This window comes from Bufo bufo, chromosome 2 (assembly GCF_905171765.1).
Source record: "Bufo bufo chromosome 2, aBufBuf1.1, whole genome shotgun sequence".
NCBI lineage: Eukaryota > Metazoa > Chordata > Amphibia > Anura > Bufonidae > Bufo > Bufo bufo.
Window position 1 is genome coordinate 71512311 of NC_053390.1, and position 25299 is coordinate 71537609.

The window sequence follows — 25299 nt, forward strand, 5'->3', positions numbered from 1 at the left end:
TGTTATAAAGCAGGGCTCTAAGGATTCAGCCCCGCCTCCTGGTGCTCAAACCTGCTCATTTGCATATGAATAAAACACAGATATCTCTGCAGCCGTTTAGCATAAAGACAAAAGAAAGGTATTGTTTTAAATCAGCATGACAAGTTTTATCTTTTTTGCGGGACCGCAGGACGGATGCGGACAGCACACGGTGTGCTGTCCGCATCTTTTTTGCGGCCCCATTGAGATAAATGGGTCCACATCCGCTCTACAAAATTGCAGAACGGATGCGGACCGATAAATACAGTAGTGTAAATATACCCTTAATAGGGTTGATCCTGCTGACGAAGCCTCTTTAACCTCATGTGTGTTATGTAGCTAGCGGTGGCCATAATACAGGACACACAGTAAAGCAGCCTACAGACATTAGATGGTCACAAGACCTCCACCAATGGCGTGCCATCAAATCAATCCAAAAGCTTTGATTTTTACCAGTCATGTATTGACAATAAGCGGCACCAGAGCAGCCGGTTAGACGCTCATCTCCCCTTTTAAACTGAAATAACACAGCTGAGCCAAACAAGATTTTTCAGGCTTCAGGGCTGATGGCTAAATAAGGTCTACTGTACCCTGAAGAGGTATATAATCCCAACATATCATCTACAGCAGGCATCCTCAAACTGCGGCCCTCCAGCTGTTGCAAAACTACAACTCCCAGCATGCCCGAACAGCCTACAGGTATCAGCCTACAGCAGGGCAGTGTGGGAGTTGTAGTTTTACAACAGCTGGAGGGCCGCAGTTTGAGGATGCCTGATCTACAGGGTCAATATCTGCAGCAACAAAAAAAAACGAAGGTGACAAATGTGACCCAGGATCTTTTAAATCTAGAAAAATTCTGTAATCCTTGGCAATTTCTTCCCTCAGCAATTGGCAAATACACATGTCCAAAATAAAAAGCCCTCTTACCCACACATACACTATTCAGTTCATACAGGTTGGCACAGTGAATCCTTTATAGGTTGCGTCCCATTGGTTGTACCGTAAAGTTACACGGCATGGAGGGGTCACCACAGACGAGGCTCCCCTTGTGCCCACGAGCGAAACACCCAGATGTTAGTACAACATTTTTATACTGATGTCTTCGAAGTGGTGAAATAAATGCTGGGTGCAGAAGAAGCCGATGTGGGTACAACCATCCTCGAGGCACTGAGTGAATTCCGCGTCTCTGCTAGTTTGACGACAAGTCCACGTTCTCCAGCGCTACCTGTTCTGCTGGATAATGAGGTTCTTGAACCAGTTACTGACCGCAAAGTCAACTCGTAAAACCAGTGCCGTCCCGAAGAGGAGGAAGAGGCTGCTGACTGCAAAGCCCAAACCTTCAAACAAGAACCTAGGAGAAGCACAGACATAGACACAATACTCCAAGTGTCACAGTTATCCAACATCTACAGTTTATCATCTCAACACTGAGAAACCTTGACTTAAAGGCTATGGACACCTTTGGGGGGCAATTGTATTTTTTTATTATTAACTTGTCCTCATTTTGAGCTAAAATCCTTTTTTCAATCGGTCTTTATTAAAAAATTCTGAACCCTTTTCTCTGTACAGCCTTAAGACTCTCGTATAATTTTGTCCGTTTTCACTCTGTTCTGTCCGGCTCCTTATCTCTAACCTCCTAACCATTCATTAGAGCTCAGTTTTTATCTGACTGATAAGAATGTGGTTTAGGGTCCATTCACACGTCCGCAATTTGGGTCCGCATTCGTTCCGCAGTTTGCGGACCCATTCACTTTCAATGGGGCTGAAACGGATGCAAATCCACATTTCCTGGATCCGCATCCGTTTTTTCGGGATCCGCAATTTCGTTCCTGGAAAAAATAGAACATGTCCTATTCTTGTTCGCAATTGCGGACCAGAAAAGGCATTTTCTATTATAGTGTCTGTGACCGCATCCGTTTTTTCGTGATCCGTTTTTTCGGGATCCGCAATTTCGTTCCTGGAAAAAATAGAACATGTCCTATTCTTGACCGCAATTGCGGACCAGAAAAGGCATTTTTTATTATAGTGTTTGTGACCGCATCCGTTTTTTCGTGATCCGTTTTTTCCGGATCCGCAATTTCGTTCCTGGAAAAAATAGAACATGTCCTATTCTTGTCCGCAATTGCGGACCAGAAAAGGCATTTTCTATTATAGTGTCTGTGATGTGCGGATCCGCAAATTGCAGATCCGCAAAACACTTACGGACGTGTGAATGGACCCTTAAATAAGTGTTTATGATGTTTTAGTAATTTAGTGAGAAGGGTTATTAGATGACCAGCACAAAGTGAAAGTCTGCTTCTCACAGCTACACAGTTAACCCTTTAAGGCTACTTTCACATTTGCGTTTGGTGCGGATGGTTGTATCATCTTTAACATAGCCAAGACGGATCCGTTTTCTAATGTACCAGATTGTGTCATAGAAAACGGATCCGTCCCCATTGACTTACATTGTGTGTCAGGACGGATCCGTTTGGCTCAGTTTCATCAGACGGACAGCAAAACGCTGCAGGCAGTGTTTTGGTGTCCACCTCCAGAGAGGAATGGAGACTGATTGGAGGCAAACTGGTGCATTCTGAGCGGATCTTTATTCATTCAGAATGCATTAGGTCAAAACTGATCCGTTTTGGACCGCGTGTGAGAGCCCTGAACGGATCTCAGAAACGGAAAGCCAAAACGCCAGTGTGAAAGTAGCTTAAAGAGGACCTTTCACCCATTATGACATTGTGAACTAAGCATACAGACATGTAGAGCGGCGCCCGGGGATCTCACTGCACTTACTATTATCCCCGGGCGCCGCTCCGTTCTCCTGCTATGTCCTCCGGTATCTTTGGTCACAAAGTTATAGTAGGCGGAGATTCCAGTCACTAAGTTATGGTAGGCGGAGTCTGCCCTTGTTCTGCTGTAGCGCTGGCCAATCGCAGCGCAGAGCTCACAGCCTGGGAGAAAATAACCTCCCAGGCTGTGAGCTCTGCGCTGCGATTGGCCAGCGCTACAGCAGAACAAGGGCAGACTCCGCCTACCATAACTTAGTGACTGGAATCTCCGCCTACTATAACTTTGTGACCAAAGATACCGGAGGGCTATGTACACCTTTGCCCCCAAAGGTGTACATAGCCTTTAACTGATTGAAATTGTATACTCTAGTCACAACCAGAGCTACATTCAAAGTTCTACTGCTTTTATGCTGTGGCTGGTGTTTTAAGTTGTATAGAACAGTACTGTTCATACTCCAGAAGGAATATTCATGGTGCCCTGATAGTAGATGTAAAACCGCCATAGTGCTAGTGCCTACTGCACGAGTAAGTGTCCCCACAGCACATATACAGCAATTACTGTGCCCACAATCCTCCCATAGTGCCCAACAGTACTTTCAGTGCCCCCACGCTGCCACAAAATGGCTTATATCTCTCACTCGTGATTCCACAGTAGTTAAAGGGGTTGTGCCAAGTTTGCAAGCGATCCTCTATCCACAAGATAAGGAATACCTGATTGTTGGGGTCTGACCACTGGGACCCCCACAGAATAGGTGATAACAGATCATTGGGGTTCCAACTGCTGGGACCCCCACCGATCTTAAGAAGTCTTGTTCCCCTGATCTGATGGAGTGGCAGGTTGAGCATGCTCTTTGACGCTCCATTCAGTCTCTATGGGACTTAAACTTCCCTAACTCCAGCAGTCACGTAGAGAATGAATGGAGCGACAGGGTGACAGCCCAACCTGCCGCTCCATCAGATCGGGGGAAATGGGCCCTCTCAGGATCGGTGGGAACCCCAGTGATTTGTCAATAGGGGAAAGCGTGCAAACTTGGCGCAAGCCCTTTAAAGTGCCCCCACAGTCCTTAACTACACTGCAGACCATTACCCAGCTCCAGCACACTGAGTAAGGTCTGAGCAAGTCCCCAGTATGGAAAATCTGCCATATGTAAATTCTTCCAAAGGGGTTATGTTTTTTTAAAGGGTTTAAATGGCATATAAAACAAAAGAAGTGATACTTGCCTCACTGATCCTCCATCCCTTCCCTTCCAAACCTTCCCAACTCCATGCTGGTCTCCACTTCTTGGTCTGTCTTCACACACAGGAAATCACAGCCCATCACTGGCTAAAGTGCGTCACTGCGGCGGCCATTGATGGGCTGAACGGAGTGTCAAGAGAGACCAACAGGGGCATGGCGGGTATCTTTGTTTGTTGTTATATGTCACATTTTAAAAGAAAAATGAGTGGACGGACAATCCCTTTTAATATGTTGGGGTTATATAAGAAACAACAAATACATGTAAGTATATTGGACTTACTTTGGTGCAAATACTTTCCAGACCATGAGATGGCGACGGAGTATCATGGCAGCACAGACGCAGGACAGCAGCTGCAAAGTCACAGAAGACAGAAGAAATAAGTGGGAAATATTCGATTATCTGGAGATGAAATGCAAATTCTGGGATGTTTCCCTAATAATCTCTCTCCTTTTCACAAATAGGAGCATCCTGACAAAACAGCAGAGATGCTGGAGGGCGAGGAAAATATTCCCTGGCAGCTCCACCATGAGAACCTGCCCACCGATCTGTATATGCTGCACCACAGGCAGAATACAGGCCGTAGGACTCGAGCATGAGTTTGCAGGTCCACAGGGGGAAATTTAACTGGTCTTACTTCGGCAAATGGCATTTATCATGCAGGCAAGGTTAATACAAGGGGATACAACTACTCTGCAATCCAGCAGCAGTGGTTGTGCTTGCAAGCTGTAGAAAAAGACGCCAGTCTCTCTGGTGGTCGGAACTGTGGGGGCACACATGGGCATGCATGAGCAGCACTTCATGTCTGCGCTGCACCGGCGGTCATAACCCTTGGAAAGGGCCAGCAAAGGAGGCAATATGTGCAATCACAATACATTAGTAAGTGCCTTTCTCTACATGATAAATGCCATTTGCTGAGGTTAGACAACCCCTTTAAAGGTGCTTTACCATGTCAACATTTGTGGCATTTCACTAGAATACACTACAGATGTCAGATAGGTGCAGGCAACACCTCTGGGACCTGCTCTCTTCTCTAGAACAGGGATCCCGAGGTGAAGGAAGAGGAGCCGCACAAGCGCAGACACCTCTCCATTCACGGTTAGGTGCATGGGTATTTTTGGAACTCTCATAGTGGTGAATGGAGGATGGCCACACATGTGCACCCGCTCTCCTTCACTTCAGGCGCCCTATGGGACCCGCACCCATCTTACATTTGTCGAATATCCTAGCAATATGCCACAAATATTAAGATGGGGAAAACCCTTTAACGCCAAGAACTTACTGGAACTGCTCCCACTTGCATCTATATTTTAATAAGAATTCTGTTTGTGTAAGTCCCCTGTATGTGGGGATTCACCTACATTTATGTCATTTCTACATATAATATGGCACGGGGTGTGCAGAGATACAGGGAGCATGCAGGGCCCAGGTATACATTTTTGAGGTTTTAGATATTTTGGGGATTTTGAGGTACATTGCAACTTCGAATAAGGGAGAGTTCACATCACTGTTATTTTTCTGATCAGTCAGAACAACAGAAAAATAAAGAAAAAAAACCAGATACTGTAATAAAAATGGATCCTGTGCATCCGTTATGCAAATTTGGCCTCCGTTTCATTCATTTTTCAGACGGAAATGGCTCAAACGGATGCCAAACGTGCATTACGGATTCGCAGGATCCGTTTTTTTTTGTTCTTCTGATGGATCAAAACAATGATGTGAACTCGAACAGAACTTCAGTGAGGTAGATTGAAGATTGGCTCTAATATGTACAGCCAAATATTAAACTATATACCTGCACTCCCTGAATGAAGAGATACTTGGTCCCAAGCTGCAGCAGAGCTACAGAGAACTTGTCCGGTTCCTCCCGGAGCCTCATCTCCATCATAGGCATATCATCGTCTTCAGTATCTCCCTCTTTGCTCGCCTTCTTTCCTTTCTTTTTTCGGGCAGTGGGGGCTTCACACAGGAATGGCCAGAGCAGCAGTAGACAGGATCCGACTTCCTCAGAAGAGAAAAAACGGAACGCCGTTAAAACAGTTATGCAATCAGCCGTCTCCATAACGTTCTCAGACGCATCCTTCCAAAGCTGGAGGTACCTGAAATCCAATGTTCACTACAGTGCCGTTACCTGAGAACAAGATGTTGGCAGAGAAGGTGTTGGCGGCGACCATCAGGGCTGGGATGATGTTATTTGCGTGTCCATCCTGAAATCCTACAAAAGCCGAGTTCCAGTGGATGGCCGGAAAGACTGGTTGGTGACCGGTGGAGTAGAAGTTTTTAGAGGCGGCAAGAGACCACGCCAGAACTGCGTACCAGGGGACACTAAATAGTTCTGCCAAAAAAAGATTAAAAATTCCAGTCATTTAAAGATTCACTAAATGCAGCCCGAGTATTCTGTATGGTCATTGAGACGTGGAACAAGACCGATCAGATATATTCCATGAGCGGGGTTCGCACCAATCAACAAACCAAAGGATCCAGGAACTCGCAGCTAAAAAGGACAGGACTGACTCAGATCCCTTCACCCAAAGCATCAATCATTAGGTTTCTGTCAGGCTCCATGGGGTAAATTAATGTTTTTTTTTGAGATTTTAATACTGATGACTTATCCTCTGGATAGGTGATCAGTATCTGACCGAGCTGCTATACAATGTGCCGCGCTGTACTTGGTAAGCTGGGAGAAGGCTGTGGATTTTCCACATGCTGATTTTACTGTCCCCATTGAAGTGAATGGAAAAAATCTAGACAGGAAAAATTAAATACATTGACATGCTTCGGACTTTAAAATCTGTGTGGGGAAAAAAAAAAAAATCAGCATTGTGTGCATGAGAATTTCAAATTCTCATAGAATACAATGTACATGACCCACGGTGTGGATTTTCCGCACGTAATCCTGACCGTGTGCATTTAGCCTAAAAGTTTTAGAAACCCCCTTTGATGAACCCATCCCAATCTAAATATCATTATTTCAGGCTCTGTTCACACCGCGTTTAGTGTGCGCGTTGCCAAATTGCCCATCTCACAAATCGACATACTACATTACTTACCGACACCGTCCCCGTAAATGTTGGCGATGTGTCCATGGATGTGCAGGATGATGAAGGCCTCTAGTAAGAGCAGCAGGAATGCCGGGGTCAACCGCTCACTGTGCAGCAATATCAGAACCAAGGTAAGAATAGAAAGAGTGATAACCATTGCGGCAGAGTAGACGCTGCCCAGACCATAGGCCTCCACAGCTGCTCCCTTCTTCCTGTCCCCTCCCTCGACTCCATGTTGAAGACGACTCTTCAGGGTGCGCTGCATTGTCCTGTAGATCTGCGGGATCACATGTTGTAGTTCAGCCGCAGAGCCAGGTGCTCCATGGTAAGTAGTCACTGTGCTGTCCACCTCCGAGACCCGGCTCTTCATAAAGACGGTTATAGGGTTCCACAGAACCAGCAGGAGGCCCAGTCCGGCCAATGTGTAGATGGCTCTGGGAAAGGACACAAGAGCGAGGTCAGTGAGCTCCTTCAGCTGTGCAAAACTATCTTCTGTACCTGAGCTCAGGGCCCAGTAGCAAGCGACTCCTAAAACAATAAGAGGGAAGCCCCAGCGGACGTAGAGCACCAGCGGAGAGATGCTGTTGAGGTTTCCATAATGTTGCAGCCACTTCCTGATGAGGAACACAATGAACCCAATACACACGACGCAGCAAACATAAAAGAAGTTCTTCAGCTCAGGGTCCCGAACGCTAGAGAGAGGAGACAGGAGGGACGAGGGCTGACAATCTGGAGTCTCTTCCCGGCAATTATGGAAGAGTCCAGAAAGACGAAGGCAAATCCCCAGTGCGGCCAGTAGCCACACAAGCCAAGTGCCATCCTTCCTGTAAGCTGGGGTCAGGGAGGGTTTCAAGGACTCACTTCCTAGAGGAGTAAACGTAGGGAGCATGAGTTTACCATCCCAATGTAGTTTGACCACAGTCACTGTAAGCAGAGACAGGAGAAGGAAAGGAGCCACTTTCCCCTCCGCGACCACATAGCTGTCCGAAAACAAAGAACAGCAGCGAAATAAGAGCACAGCACAGGGTCCGGATAGTAAAAGATACACGGGACGGGGCCGCCATGTCATCTGTGAACACTTCTGTGTCCGAAAATTGAAGTAGAAACTGATCTGCGAGACAACAGTGGCTGCAGCACAGAGAGTTACTAGGTCGAGTGCCACCACAGACGTCCATACTGCCAGGCCCAGCGGGGCAGTGACCAATACAGTAAAGAGAAAGGGATATCCCAGCAGGTGCTTGTAAGGCAAAGTTAAGGCTGATCCAGCCTCCGCAATAATGTAACACAGGAAACAGGAGGTGAGCAGCATGATGCAGCCCATGATCATATGCAAAGGGTGGAAGCGAGCCCAGGACTCCATGCAAACAGCCCGGGCTTGGTTCAGGTAGCTCTGGAGCCCTTGTATAATCTTCTTCAGATGAGCGTCCAGCTCTTCCTCAGACTGCTGCTCCCGCTGTGACATAAGCTGCTCAAATTCTGCAGTCAGTGAGGAGAACAGATCCGCCAGAACCCTCAGCTTCTCAGCAGGCAGGTCGCCAGCGGCCCGGGAATAGGAGTCCAAGTAGCGAGCCACCTGTTAGAGAGAGCAGACGGTAGGAAAGCTCACATATAGTGACCTCAAACATGTCAGATGGATATTACAAGTCAGCATTATATTGTAAGGTTGCCATGGTATGTAATATTCATGATCCTAGGACGGGCCAACAACTTGTGGTTAGTAAGGGTCCAGGCCCCAATGCCAAGCAGAACACAGGGACTCCTAAAGGCCTCCACACAGCGCTGATCTCGTCAATGCAGCGCGCTTGGTACTATAAAGCTACTTTCACATATGCATTTTGGCATATTGGTTTTGAGAAGATCTCAAAACCAGGCCAATGCGGTTCCGTTTTGTCCCCATGCATTTTGAATGGAAAGAGATCTGTTCAGGATGCATCGGGAGTCCCTCCGTTCCATCAGCATTCTGTTTTGTGACCGGACACGAAACCGCTGCAAGCTGTCGAAACGGAATAAACTGGATCCGTCACTAAAAACAATGTAAGTCAATGGTGATGGATCCGGTTTTTTAGGATCCTAAAAAAACTGGAGCCATCACCCAATGACTTTCAATCTATTTAGTGAAAAGATCCAGTTTGTTCCATTTAAATTTAACACAACCGCATCCTAACGGAACAAATGCATCCTGATGTGGAATCAAAGCAGAACCGTTTTGGTCAGGGCTCAAAACCTGAAACTAAAACGCATATGTGAAAGTAGCCGAACTCACTTGAATGAGCCTATGATACATTACTTTGGTCTACATTTGAAGATTTTTTTAAGCTGACTTGCCTATTTGTACTGATCTTAATCAATTTGAAGGTGCAGATTCCAAATATCAGTTTTTATAACTAAGAAATGTTATATATTTAGTTTAACCCCTTCCCGACCAGCGGCGTAGTACAGGAGCTGTGCCCACCCGATCAGCTGCAGGGGACCGGCTGTTCCCGTTAGCCGGACCCCTGCCGTAGGCGCCTAATTAACCCGCATGTGGGGGTGTGTGGAGGGAGGGAGCTCCCTCCCCTTCCCCATCGGGTCCCATCGCTGCTGTGACGGGGACCCGATGGCAGGGAAGGCAGCCCGATGCCTTCCACAGGCATCGGGGCTGCCTTCCATGTAAGCCTGTGAGATCTAGCCCCCTGGATCTCACAGGCAGGAAGGCTGTAAGTGTATTACAGTGTGTAATACACTCACAGCCAATGCATTACAATACAGAATCATTGTCATGCATTGTAAAGGGGATCAGACCACCAAAAGTTGTGGGGACAAAAAAAAAAAAGTTTATAAAGTTTTGCATAATAAAAAAATAAAAAAATTGTGTTCTTTTCCCATAATTAAGTAATAAAAAAAATTGTAAAAAAGTATACATATTGGGTATTACCGCGTCCGTATCGACCGGCCCTATAAAAATATCACATGATCCACCCTGTCAGGTGAATGCAGTAAAGAAGAAAAAATAAATAAAAATAAAAAAACTGTGCGAAAACAGCCATTTTTGGTCACCTTCCCTCACAAAAAGTGCAATACCAAGCGATCAAAAAGGTGTATTAAGCCCAAAATGGTACCAATCAAACCTTCATCTCATCCTGCAAAAAATAAGACCCTACCTAAGGCAATCGCCCAAAAAAGAAAAAAAAATATATGGCTCTCAGAAAATGGCAACCCAAAAACAAGATTTAGATCTGTTCAAAAATGCATTTACTGTGTAAAACTTAGGCCTCATGCACACGACCGTTGTTTTGGTCCGCATCCGAGCTGCAGTATTTGCGGCTTGGATGCGGACCCATTCACTTCAATGGGGCCGCAAAAGATGCGGACAGCACTCCGTGTGCTTTCCGCATCCGTTGCTCCGTTCCGTGGTCCGCAAAAAAAATATAACCTGTCCTATTCTTGTCCGTTTTGTGGACAAGAATAGGCAGTTATATTAATGGCTGTCCGCGCCGTTCCGTAAATTGGGGAACGCACACGGACGCCATCCGTGTTTTGCGGATCCGCAATTTGTGGACTGCAAAACACACAACGGTCGCGTGCATGAGGCCTTAACAAAAATAAAAATGATAGACATATTAGGTATCGTCACATCCGTAACAACCTGCTCTATAAAAATATCACATGAGATGCTCCCTCAGGTGAATGCTGTAAAAAAAAAATTATGTACCCCAAAATGGTAACAAACCACCATCTCATCCCACAAAAAATATGAGACCCTACCTAAGACAATCGCCAGAAAAATAAAAAAAAAATAGGGCAGTCAGAAAATGGCAACACAAAAACAAGATTTCATTGTGTTCAAAAATGAATTTAGTGTGTAAAACTTAACAAAAATAAAAATAATAGACATATTGGGTATTGCCGCGTCCGTAACAATCTGCTCTATAAAATATCGCATTATATGCCCCCTCAGGTGATTACTGTAAAAAAAAAAAAAACTGAGCCAAAACAGCCTTTTTTTCACCATGCCTCACAAAAAGGTACCATCAGGGTCTCTTCAAATACAAAATGGTGCCCAAAAACCATTCTAGCAAAATCTGGCTCCAAAATCCATATGGCGCTCCTATCCTTCTGACCACTGCCACGTGCCCATAGAGCAGTTTACCACCACATATGGGGTATTTATGTAAACTGCATAATCAGAGTAATGCATATTGAGGTTTAGTTTGCTGTTAACTATTGCTGTGTTGCAAGAAAAAAATTGATTAATCTGAAAAATCTGCATAAAAAAAAAAATTAATTTTGAAATTTCGCCTCCATTTTCCGTTAATTCTTGTGGAACACCCAAAGGCAGGGCTCCAGATGGCGACCCAAATGGTCGCCAATGCGACTTAGAATTTACAAATGGCGACAAGACTTTTTAGTCTTGTCGCCATTTGCGACTAGACCCGCCGCCGCAGCTCTGCAGTTGAATACAGCGGCGGGGCACAGGAGATGATAGTTCTCAGCCCCGCTGCCGATGTTCTTCTCAGCAGCGCAGTGGAGAAGGAGTCTCTCCCTCCCCCCTGTGCTGCTGCCGCCGCCAATAAGAAGAGAGACGGGAGGAGGAGGGGGGGCTGTGGCCACTGCACCACCAATGAAGATAACTGACCTGTTAATACAAATACAGGAGGTGGGTGCCGGAATCAAATAGCCGGCACCCGACCTCTATGACAGGGAGCTGCGATCCGCTACAGTTAAGCCCTCAGGTACTGCACCTGAGGGGTTAACTGCAGCAGATCGCAGCTCCCTGTCATAGAGGTCGGGTGCCGGCTATTTGATTCCGGCACCCACCTCCTGTATATGTATTAACAGGTCAGTTATCTTCATTGGTGGCGCAGTAGTTTAGATGACCATGGGGGAAATGCAACTTGACACCAATGGTTACTCTGAGTCTTTGAAAAGAAGCCAATGAAGTCTGAACTAGGAGTACATGATTTTCAGTCATGATATTACCAAGAAAAACGTACTCGTGTGTGAGCTGATGGACTGTGGCGCAACGAGCTGCCAACTATATGTCTGCGTATATGGTATCTAGTCCAATCCATCAAATGTTACTCATGTGACGCACTGGCACAATGATGTCCTTGTAGACAATCAGCGTAGACTGGCCCCTTTCACATGAGCGAGCTTTCCGCACGGGTGCAATGTGTGATGTGAACGCATAGCACCCGCACTAAATCCTGACCCATTCATTTCAATGGGTTTGTGTACATGAGCGTTTTTGTTCACGCAGCATGTTGTATATATTCTGAGTTTTTCACGCAGCCCTGGCCCCATAGAAGTGAAAAACGCATTGCATCTGGAAGCAAGTGCGGATACAATGCATTTTTCACTGATGGTTGCTAAGAGATGTTGTTTGTAAACCTTCAGTTTTTTATCACGTGAGTGAAAAACGCATCAAAACGCATTGCACTCGCGCGGAAACAACTGAACGCAATCGCAGACAAAACTGACTGAACTTGCTTGCATCCGGATGTAAACAGTCACACTCGTGTGAAACGCGCCTATGACTTGTATGTCCAGGCTTCTACCTGGTAGGCCTAATTACATTGTAAGCTGTATCTGTAGTCTTGCCTCTCAGCTTCTTCCACAAGATTAACTACCTGTTGAAGTAATTGTACTGCCCTAGGATGGATGTATTCCCTCCTTCTTTCATCTGATGGACTCATGAAGGAGTTCCACATTACTTATAGGGGCAAGCTCTTTCCTATTTAATCCCATCTGAAAGGATCATTCATGGCCCCCTCAGTGATCGAGAAATGGCAGCATTTTGTGGGAAAACTGGACCAAAATAAACCAATGTGATATCTGCATTCAGCTCACACGAATGTACAGAGGCCACGTTATCATGTGGTCAGCAAAATTAATGTAGGCAAGTTATTAGACATGGCTGCAATTGTATGTTATTTCTAACAAAGCTGAACATTTCAGAAAACGTGTTCTCCCCCAAACCCCATGAATTCTATGCTGCAATTTTCTAAGGGCTGATTCACATCGGCATTTAACTGATCCAGAAGAGGAAAGGCCTGCCGAGGTTCACAGATCTGACACAGCCAGATTTTCCTGTGTACCACTGGATCACATTGACTATAATGGGATCTGGCTGCTTTCCAGCATAAGTGCCAGCTTCAGCCGGACAAAAAGTCCTGCACACACAGCTTTGTGTCCAGCCAAAGTCGGCACATGTCGGAAAGTGGTCAGATCATTGCTGGGTCCCATTATAGTCAATGGCGTCCAGCGGTGCACAGCTATGTCGGATCTGGTAAACTCCGGCAGGCTGTTCCTCTGGCTGAACTAAAGCGATCCGCTGGCGGTTTAGCTTTATTTAATGAAGCTAAGCTGTGAGCGGGTCCGCCAAATCTTCAGTGAACAACCTCTGCATAAACAGAATCGGCTTTGTAAGCGGCTCCTTAGGCTTTACTCACACAGTGCAGTTTAAATGCAGTTTTTGATACTTGTTGCTTTGCATTTATCCTCTAGTTTGGACCCAATCCTAGTTATGGCGTGTACACACTACCATTGTAAAACGGTAGCGCTTGACAAGAGAAATGGTACCTGCTGGCCATTGATGTGGTAAGCACTTGTCTTTGACAGCAGAGCTGATAATTTATCTTCAGGCCACCCAAAGAGGTCATCAATAATAGCCCCCAGGTTACTGTATGGGATGGGGAGGCCTAGGAGCAGTGACAGACTCGGGACCAAGTTCACTTGAGGAACAGCAGCAGGGTCCTAAGACATAAAGAACAAATCTCATCAGGTAACGACTGTTCATGAGGCCAATACCAATATCCAACACCCAAATCTTCTGCCCTTGTAACACCACAGCCTGCAGACACATTCTACACAGACTAATAAGGGCTCATGCACACAGCCGCATGTATTTTGCAGTACGCCAAAAACGGATCCGCAAAAAATACAGATGACGTCCATGTGCATTCCGTATTTTGCGGAACAGAACAGCTGGCCCCTAATAGAACAGTCCTATCCTGTCCTATGTTCTATTCGTTTGCGGAACGGACATACGTAAACAGAATGCACACGGAGTAACTTTTTTTTTTTTGCGGACTGATTGAAATGAATGGTTCCACATATGGTCTGCAAAAAACCCAGAATGGACACGGAAAGAAAATACGTTCGTCTGCATGAGCCCGAAGCGCAAAAAATACGGATGACGTCCGTGTGCATTCTGTATTTTGTGGACCGGAACAGCTGACCCCTAATAGAACAGTCCTATCCTTGTCCGTAACGTGGACAATAATAGGACATGTTCTATTTTTTGGTGGAATAGAAATTCGGACATACATAAACGGAATGCACACGGAGTAGCTTCCTTTTTTTTTTGCGGACGGACCCATTGAAATTAATGGTTCCGCCCACAAAAAAACAAACAGAACGGACACGGAAAGAAAATACATTCATGTGCATGAGCCCTAACAGTGTACGCTGCCACCTAACATGGACCCCTGATGATTCCAATTTATCGACCATCCCACTGTCTGCTCACACATACAACATGTTGCTCTATTTTGTCTGGCAGAATGACGGACCAGATAACGGCAATCGGCAATCCAACAGACCCCATTCTTATCAATGGAGTCCACCAGGTGGCGTTGGTGTCCGTCAAATGACAGATCTAGCAATTTCCATTTTTTTGTCTTGCAGCGGCTGGAGAGTCACAACACTGCCCTAAAGCAATACCGTCTGCAGCCGGTCAGCAAACAGCGGAGCCTTGCTGTACAAGAAGAGCGCCGCAGTCACTTCCTTCTCACTGTCTCCTCCATGATCTCCGGTGTCTGTCATTCCGTGGTCTCCTGCCACCACCAGCAGAGTCTTATCATCCAGATGTTCTACAAGTGAGCTGTGGAGATAGAAGGCAGTTTCTTTACCCAGGCTGGATGTATATAGAAGCATTGTTTGTTACCTGTGACAGAACCATTTTCACACCCCGGTTCAGGGGCTGCTAAATGTCGCCAACAAAAAACATCAAAATAACTATTTTACACTCACGTGATAACTTGATTCATCTGCATCAGTTTCTTGGCAGTCTCTGGGTGGTCTGGACCATGCTTGTGCCCACAATGATCAACACCAAGAAAATGGGCGATGACCACATCCCAGTCCTCTCCGTCCACTGTTAAGAAAAATCAGACGACAATTTTAGAGCATTCTGAACGAATGGGGTCCTGAATTTGGGCCTCCAAATATAAGTCAGAGTGGAGAACAGAGATAAAGAGGGGGATTCAGGATGTCTATGCCTTAGGCCTCATGCACATAAGATATCTGTTCTACAGTCCGCATTTTGCAGATCTGCAAAATACAGATACGGTCCATATCGCATCCACATTATTTACGGACCAATTGACTTCAATGGTTCCACGGTCCACATTTTGTGTACAAGTATAGGACATGTTCTATCCATTTGTGGAATGGACATACGGATGCAGATCCGTTACTCATGAATTTATTTATATTATGTATTTTACATTTTGTGAATTACGTTATCTATGCACTTATCCTTATCGCTGAAATGTACTACGATCCTGTTGTTTCAGCAGCTTCTCACAAACAGCTCCTCGAGTGGCCTGATATCATCCATCTACAGGAACTTATATGTGAAATCACTGAAACAAGATGTTTTAGCAGTCAAATATAAATGGGAAGATGAGGTTGGGCCGATTACAGAAGAGCAATGGAAGTCGCTTTTAGCACTCACTCCGCAACTGTCAGTTTGTGAGGGGCAATGTATGTCCCAATTGTTTTTGTTACACCGGGTGTATAGGACTCCCGAGTTTTTATGCCGGATTGGTGTTCGGGCAGGTGCGGATTGTCCTAGATGTGGTATGAGTCCTGCATCCCTGTTACACATGTTTTGGGATTGTGCGGAGCTCCGGAGCTTCTGGACCACGGTTCTGGCCTCTATAAAAGGTGCATATGATATTACGGTTCCACCTGGGCCAAGAACATGTGTGGTCGGGATATTGGACACTAAAAACCGCCATCATCGTCTGGGAGTACAGCGGTTGCTATTTCAAGCTAGGAAACTGATAGCCAGATACTGGCTTAGACCCCAGTCTCCATCTAGGGGAGAATTTCTAAATAGGATGTCAGATATACTGCGCCTAGAAAAAAGTGTATATATTAAGAGAAATTGTGTAACGAAGCTCAATAAGATATGGGAAAATTGGGAAAAGTATAGGATACAGTGTACGGATTAACCTCCTTTCCTAAATATACTGTGTTGTCGGAAGTAGCGAGGATAGGGTTTCTCCTTGCTTTTTTTTCTCCTTTACTCCAAGTAACTGGATCTTGATTTACTTAAAATGAACAGAATGACATAAGTTGGGTGTGGGGTGGCCTGTTAAACAGATATGAGAAGTACACCATATACTGCTCTCTGTAAGTTTAGATAATGTAACCGGTTGGACCCCGGGACCGTTCCATCGCTCGGGTGGGTGGGGCTGGGGTTTAGTTGGGTAGGGTGGGTTGTTTTATTTATAAATCAAAAGTGGTGGGAGATTTGGTTTGTACAATTGGCATTGTGTAACAGTAATGCTTGATCTCAGGTACGTCTATTATGCTGGATGTTACATGGTGTGCTCACGCGATTAATAATGTGATTGTACATGTGATGCTTTGATATTTCCTTTATTGGCTATTGCATGTATATTGTACAGACAATTTTCTTGCTTTTTATTTTTGCAATTTACAGCAAATTGTTAATAAGAATTATCTGATTTAAAAAAATAGATATAATATGTCGGGCCCATCTACCGGACGACAAGGTGGCTTCTAATCAGATGGGGCCGACTCTAACATGCCTCTCCTGGGCTTACAGCTATATCCTACCCATGCCTCTCCCGGGCTGTCAGCCTGCAATATGGGCAAAGTAGAATACAGCTGTACAAGCTATCTAATCAAAAGCACATGGTAAATGGGCGGTGGTGCACGGCTCAAACTCACCACCAGGGGGCGCCACCCCCCCAGTGGCAGTGACAATAGGGAAGAAAGACAAACGAACCAGCACCTCCATAATAAGTAAATCTGAGTTTGAGCCGTGCACCACCGCCCATTTACCATGTGCTTTTAATTAGATAGCTTGTACAGCTGTATTCTACTTTGCCCATATTGCAGGCTGACAGCCTGGGAGAGGCATGTGTAGGATATAGCTGGGGGGCTACTTTGCCCAGATTGTAGGCTGACAGCCTGGGAGAGGCATGTGTAGGATATAGCTGGGGGCTACTTTGCCCAGATTGTAGGCTGACAGCCTGGGAGAGGCATGTGTAGGATATAGCTGGGGGCTACTTTGCCCAGATTGCAGGCTGTAAGCCCAGGAGAGGCATGTTAGAGTAGGCCCCATCTGATTAGAAGCTACCTTGTCGTCCGGTAGATGGGCCCGACATATTTTTGATCAATTATATTCGCAAAGAGCTTCTAACTGCCCTTGCAGTAAGTATGGCCACCAAGCAGCTATTTTTTATTCAGTGTTTGCTTCTATCTTTGTGCAATTGACTAGCAGAGTGCTGTTACCTGTAGTTCTACTAATTCCATTGTGTTTCAGCCAAGGTAGCGTGCACCTGTGTTCTCAAATTTACTTATTATGGAGGTGCTGGTTCGTTCGTTTTTCTTCCCTTGATAAAGGGGACGTCGAGACCCCGAAACGCGTTGTCTCGTAATAAACTTTGTTGAATCCTGCATCGGGTTGTGGTTATGCGCCTTGCGGTCGTCTATTATCTGGATCACTCCACCGTGACAAGCTGAGATATGTTTTCCTCGGCTCTGCTTGTCAGGGATTATGATCCTGAATACAGGTGAATCGCTGTGGGAATGGAGATGATGAGGAGACATGAGAGGAGGGTGAGGTGTGGCTAATGATCAGCAGCACTTGTATGCCGTCTCCATTACCACAGCCTGTCATGTCCATCCTCTCTGTACTTCATGTCTCCTCATGAACTAAATTCCCCAAAGATTCAGCTAAAGTTCTTATCACCTGTATTCAGGATTATAATCCCTGACAAGCAGAGCAGAGAGGAGGATGAGGCAGCTCTTTACCTCAGTGTTGTGAAGTAACTTGTCCTCGTGTGTGATCAGGACAGGTTTTGTGTGAACTAATGGGACAGCGGCCATTTTGTTTCCCCTGATGATTACTCCCCATACAAAACGAGCCATTATAACTAATGAAAGGTATTTGAGAATATATTTATAATAAAGTACCGTAATATTTAAGTATTTTCATTTTAAGTACAACTCCTCTTGCAGAAAACAAAGCCTTATACGGTTACACCTTACAAAAAAAAATAAAAAATGACTGGTGGAATGAAAAGAAACCGACGAACAAATGGTTGTGGTCCTTGAGGGGTTAACCATTTTCTCCAATCCAGGTCTACCGACGGCAATACGGACATGATACTAGTAAAATAATCTGGAAAGCAATGGACCCAAGAGCTCATATACGTGGATAATGTCACTCACCGGTTGGGTACAGATGCTGCAGGATCCCGTCGTCCACAGTATGGAGGTCCTTTACATTGAAGGATGGGAAGAAGTAAGACTTGTAGAACTTCTTGGGGAACAGTCCGTCCCAGGTGTCATCCCCCATGAAGACCACTCTCTTGCCTGTAATACAGATCAGTACAGGATTAATTCACAGGATATAGCAGGCAATCCCATAGTAAAGTGTAGTACAATTAGAAAAACATGTCAGCTTTTTATCTAGAAACGGAGCCAAGGGTTGCGTGAAGTATTGCCGGTCAGCCCTATTCCCTATAATGGCGCTGAGCTGCAATACCAGACACAACCCAGAGACGAGTGTGGCGCTGTTTCTTAAAAAAGGAAGACATGTTTTTCTAATCATGTACAACCTTTTTAAAGGGACAGAAAGTCGTGCCAAGGGGCCTGTGAGCTCAGTCTCTAGGGCATTGAGGATGTAGAGCTCTGCCACTGCCATACCCCATTATCTCTTGAGGACAGAATATAAGGAATAGACAGTCTACGACCCACACCACAATATTTTACTGTGACGACACGCACCGTTTTGTACCATCTGATGGATCAAGTTGTCCTCCTGGATGGCATAACTGGCAAAGTTGCTGCCCACGTCCACAAAGGTTGGCAGGGAACCAGTGGTGAAGCCTTTGATCCTCTGCATGGTGGTGGTTGGAGGGTCAGCCCGGAAAGGGTACAGCCTGGCATGTTGTGGCTGTGATGTGGTGAGCTGGTGGATCACGCCTAGCTTGTTCTCGTAAGGTTTTGGGTTGTCGTTTGCAGGGTTGTATTTGGCAAAGTCGTATTTGAGAGCATCGATAATGACTACCACGGCCTTCTGAAACCTCTGTGGGAACCAGCAGGGGGCGTCCTGGAGGTGAGGCGCAGGAGACGGGGGCTCAGAACAGCGGCTCTGGTTGCTGAGCTCAATTCTCATGAGAAGAAATCCGCTCATGAAAAGCCAAATACCGGAATAGAAGGAGACAGAGAGCCAGGCCAGGAACAGAAGCAGCGGAGCCCTCTTCATCCTGCGGGATCTAAACACGAGACACGTCATCAGTAAAAGATGTCCTCTCTACAATGCTGACAACTACCACTGCTAATAATACAATGTCCACAAGGGTTGTCATGCAGCTTTACAGACTCTTCATGGCACGTCCATTGTCGTTGTTGCGTTCCTCACTACTCCCTCTCTCCTACTGCTCTGCCTGTGCATGTGTCAGTCTCAACTGTGATTATCCCATTCTATTCATGCACCACAAAGCTAAGGACGATGTCACTTTTATATAGTGAATAATGTTCTGAATCACAAACGAAGCTGCAGCAAATAAAATTTTGTACAATGCATAAGGCCACCTCTTAGCCAGCTTGCAGAATGGCGGGACAGCACTTCTAGCAATGCTATATAGGCAATAATGCTATGATGCGAACACCTGTCTTCAGCAGAGTAATACAGGAATATCATGTTGGGGTGATGGGGGAATTTTTATAGGGGTTGCCCAGCATGCAGCTATAAATGTGGGGGTCCTATTCTAATTGCATGATACTTGCTGGGGGTCAAATGATTGCCTCAGAAGCTGTGATGCCCAGAATGGAGATCAGGCAGGAGAGAATACCTGGACGACCCCTTTAATATCCTCTGATCTCCAAGGCACAGACTTCAGCCTATGACCGGTCAGTAGACAGCAGATGATGATAAGCCTGTAGTCAGCTGATAGGTAAGTAGGGGGCTTGTGCTGCCCCCAAGGTCCTGTATGCTTATATCACTTCTGGGGTATGACACAAAGACGGCCAGTCGTGCGGTGTGTACACCTGCTGCCTTTATGATACGCCCCCTCCCCCATTTGCTATTGAGCTTCTGTAGAAGGTCACACATCTTATCAGCCTCCACTGTTCTCCAGTCACCTTCTGTCCACAGGGAACGGCCACACGATGTGGAGAGAATCAGACGTTAGCCTGGTCTTCAGGGGGTTAAGCCCTCCTTTGTCTAATCCAGGTATGCTCAACCTGTGGCCCTCCAGCTGTTGTAAAACTACAACTCCCAAAATTCCCTGCTGTAGGCTTTTCGGGCATGCTGGGATTTGTAGTTTTGCAACAGCTGGAGGGCCGCAGGTTGAGCATGCCTGCTGTAGGCTGTTCGGGCTTGCTGGGATTTGTAGTTTTGCAACAGCTGGAGGGCCGCAGGTTGAGCATGCCTGGTCAGGGGGAGATTTCGGCTCTGCTCACATCAGCCCTAATATTCCTATTGTACAGGAAGCACTGGATCAGCGGCGCGCTGGACGTGAACGGCACCCAAAAGGACCCCACGGACTAAAACAGGCTCCATTGGGTCTCCCCAAAGCAGTGCAGCATGTTTGGAGGCACCGCATTGAAGCCGTAAAAATGTAGAAAGGCGAAAAATGGGCCTCAATTTGTACAAAACAAAACAATACGATGACCATGCCCTCTGCCACATTTATGATGTGTTTTAGACACTTTTCATGCCCCTCGTTAAAAAAAAGCGTCTATAAAATGTACGTGATTCAGGGGCGGACAAGGAACTTAAAGGGGTCCTGGAAAAAACTTAAAAGTGGCCCCATGTTGTAGGTCCAAATTAATAGAAGGCGGGGTCCGCAATACTGCGGTGCAGAACAAAACATGCCAGCAAAACCAAATAGCACAGCGCAGCACAAAATACTTCCGCCCGCGCCAAAGTATAAAACTGTATCATGGCCCTGAGGAAGGCAATACCATTGAACTCAGGAGGCCAGGTGCAGACGTATCTGATGCTCCTACATTAATTATCGCTGAGAGCATCAGATCTTTATGGACCCAGCTGGTGGCCATGAGGAGGGCTGGAGGGAAATTTACCTGTAGGGTCTATAGCCAGTCCGCCCCTGCCGTGATGGCCTGTGCTAACCTGAAATTCTGGTACAAAATGCACCAAACCCATCGTAAATTCTGGGCTACTGCTGACTGGCAGCGTTTTACACTGAACTGAAGACAACATGGTGTCAGATGTAAAGAGGTTGTGCCAGATGTGACGCTGGGTGTGTGTCGCCAACCATCCAATGCCCAGCGAGCATCGGGCACTGGTCCCATTAATTAGAATAGGACACGTGGATCATCGCTGGACAACACCTTTAAGTGATGTAACGCCCCAATTTCCAGGGCAACGTACACACAGTGACCATCAGCAGTGGGGATCTATAGTACAACGTTTCCACATCCTCCTGGAGAAGATCGGTATACTGATGCCATGGAGGACACAATAGTCATATATATATATATATATATATATATATATATACACACACTCCATTCCCTCCATTACTCTGCGCACACAGGATGCAGTATGGGCTGGAATTAGAAATAACCCTCTCAGCTGTGTAGAGAGGTGCACGTGGTAAAGGAGGTGGCACACGTGCAGAATACAGTATTACTGCACATGCTAACAGCAGAAACCTTCCAGACAGTGATAATTAATAATAATAACAAGGCACAGGAGTCACCTGGGAGCCGCAGCTGCTTGCTGTCCTCACATTGATTCTGAGGTCAGGAGGACCCGGAAGAGCAGAACAACGTCACCAGGGCAACGCGACCATAGAGAGGAGAACACAACGGGGACCACGGGGGTATACAGCCATAGAGAGATGACCTATCTGACTATAGAAAAGACTCGATAAAGCGAAGCGCCGACTAGCAACACCTACCGTCTGGCGGCAGTATTGCAGGCCGACTCTGACAAGTCTGACGACGCATGCTCAGTTGTAGTTTCTTTGCAGGTGACGCTCCCAGAGTTCTCACTTTACTCACTGTTGTGACAATTGCATGAAAGGGCGTGCTGGGATCTGTAGTTCTTCAGCCTCTAAGTGCTGATAGAGGAGGGTATTTACCTGGTAGCTCTTGAGGGCTACCATTCTCCTCTACAGATGGCAATGATAGACTGATAATATCTACAGGGTATTGTCCATGTTATTATATAACCTCCCCAGAGTCTGAAAAATGTGAGATGTCCTATGGAAAATGAAGGGTGGAATCTGATTGGTTGCTATGGGTAACTAAGCCAGTTTTCCTTTACACCAGTTTGATAAATCCCCCCCAGGTGTATGTGACTCTCACGGCCGGCGCTTCCATATAGGCAAGGGGGGCAATTGCCCCCGAGTCCTTAGGGGCCACTGGCGCTGGCCCGCAACTAACTATAACTAACAGAGCTGCGCTAAGTGGATGGTCCTGGAGTCCAGACTAATGGAAAGACTGAGGCGCCGCCGGCGAGACACACTGCAAGGGGCCCGCGGCCGCTCTGAGCCCCTCTCTGCTGCCTGCCTCATTAAGAGAGCAGTGGCTGCTAGAGCGTGCTGCCGCTGTCGTCTTCTGTGACGTTGGCACTGCCAGCTCCGCCCCCAGAGAAGAAGAAGGAGCGAGCCAGCGCCAGCCAGCCACTGTCTGCCATGGAAGGCCCACACACAGCCAACAGCAACAGGTACAAATAACAACTAGATCTCACCTGTCCCAGTGGCAGTGGGAGCAGAGATGTGCTAGCTTGGAGAAATGGGCATGTGGGGGGGCTGCTGCCACTGGCCCATGGAGGGGGAGAAATGTGCCATGGAGGGATCGGGAGGCACTTGATACTGGCACATGGGGGGGTTGGCACATGATACTGGCACATGAGGGGTTGGCACTTGATACTGGCACATGGGGGGCATGGAGAGGCACTTGTTACCGGCGCATGGAGAGGCACTTGTGTCAGCAAGTGTCATGCGGGGGGGCCTCTTATTGTTTTTCGCCCCAGGGCCCCATTTCACCTAGAACCGGCCCTGCGCACAGCACCGACCTCCCGCACCTGCCGACAAAAGGCTCCGTTGCTTGGCTTTGCTCTGTATTACAAAGCATAATCAGACAAGCGATATAAAACTCATCCGCGTTGTGTCCACTAAAAGCGGACGATTTTCCATCCACATTGAATCAGTCTGATCTCCATTTCTCCATATGGCATCAGTAGGTCATCAATTTTTTCATGTCCGTCCAAAAATAAAAAGTTGAACGTCCACCAAGGATAAAAAAAAAAAAAAAAACTTCTGATGACATCACATGTGCAATCAGATTTATTTATTTTTTTCCACTGACCCATTAACTTGAACGGACGAGTCTACTGTGAAAATTGGATCAAACCAGTGCCCGCTGTGCGTCTCTCTGAACAGATCAATGGCGAGTCGGCCCACTGAGTTGAATGTGTCGGTTTGCTGCCCATTCTACGCTTGGACATGAAAAATCGCTTGTCTTAACAAGTAGTAAGTCACACGTGGTGGCTCCACCACAGATTTTGGCATAGAGACTGCCGGTTTGCTGCAGATTTCACTCTCTCCGTTGCGAAGGATGAAACCCCCAGCAGAAATTTGCAACATAAATTGACAGGCTGTGGATTTAAAAAACACTTTGCCGTGTTCCGCCGAGGTGTGTCATGGTTCCACCACTTCTGTGTATGAACAAGGTAATCAGACCCACACCTTCCTCAGGGCTATGGATCATACACTGCTCAAAAAAATAAAGGGAACACTTAAACAACACAATGTAACTCCAAGTCAATCACGCTTCTGTGAAATCAAACTGTCCACTTAGGAAGCAACGCTGAGTGACAATCAATTTCACATGCTGTTGTGCAAATGGGATAGACAACAGGTGGAAATTATAGGCAATTAGCAAGACACCCCCAATAAAGGAGTGGTTCTGCAGGTGGTGACCACAGACCAATTCTCAGTTCCTATGCTTCCTGGCTGATGTTTTGGTCACTTTTGAATGCTGGCGGTGCTTTCACTCTAGAGGTAGCATGAGACGGAGTCTACAACCCACACAAGTGGCTCAGGTAGTGCAGCTTATTCAGGATGGCACATCAATGCGAGCTGTGGCAAGAAGGTTTGCTGTGTCTGTCAGCGTAGTGTCCAGAGCATGGAGGCACTACCAGGAGACAGGCCAGTACATCAGGTGACGTGGAGGAGGCCGTAGGAGGGCAACAAACCAGCAGCAGGACCGCTACCTCCACCTTTGTGCAAGGAGGAACAGGAGGAGCACTGCCAGAGCCCTGCAAAATGACTTCCAGCAGGCCACAAATGTGCATGTGTCTGCTCAAACGGTCAGAAACAGACTCCATGAGGGTGATATGAGGGCCCGACGTCCACAGGTGGGGGTTGTGCTTACAGCCCAACACCGTGCAGGACGTTTGGCATTTGCCAGAGAACACAAAGATTGGCAAATTCGCCACTGGCGCCCTGTGCTCTTCACAGATGAAATCAGGTTCACACTGAGCACGTGACAGAGTCTTGAGACGCCGTGGAGAACGTTCTGCTGCCTGCAACATCCTCCAGCATGACTGGTTTGGCATTGGGTCAGTAATGGTGTGGGGTGGTATTTCTTTGGAGGGCCGCACAGCCCACCATGTGCTCGCCAGAGGTAGCCTGACTGCCATTAGGTACCGAGATGAGATCCTCAGACCCCTTGTGAGACCATATGCTGGTGCGGATGGCCCTGGGTTCCTCCTAATGTAAGACAATGCTAGACCTCATGTGGCTGGAGTGTGTCAGCAGTTCCTGCAAGATGAAGGCATTGATGCTATGGACTGGCCCGCCCGTTCCCCGGACCTGAATCCAATTGAGCACATCTGGGACATCATGTCTCGCTCTATCCACCAACGTCACGTTGCACCACAGACGGTCCAGGAGTTGGCAGATGCTTTAGTCCAGGTCTGGGAGGAGATCCCTCAGGAGACCG

General features: G+C 46.7%; 1 protein-coding gene across 1 annotated transcript; it reads right to left on the minus strand.

The window, feature by feature from the left end:
* Positions 1–303: 303 nt before the first annotated feature.
* Positions 304–22160, minus strand: PIGO (phosphatidylinositol glycan anchor biosynthesis class O). The gene is made up of 11 exons (XM_040421196.1): positions 22047–22160; positions 19102–19592; positions 18544–18687; positions 15082–15205; positions 14773–14932; positions 13630–13803; positions 7078–8641; positions 6159–6362; positions 5823–6028; positions 4310–4380; positions 304–1369 (listed from the first exon to the last, which is right to left on the minus strand). The coding sequence occupies exons 2-11, from the start codon at positions 19580–19582 to the stop codon at positions 1240–1242; spliced, it is 3258 nt and encodes a 1085-aa protein (XP_040277130.1). The 5' UTR covers positions 19583–19592; positions 22047–22160; the 3' UTR covers positions 304–1239.
* Positions 22161–25299: the final 3139 nt, after the last annotated feature.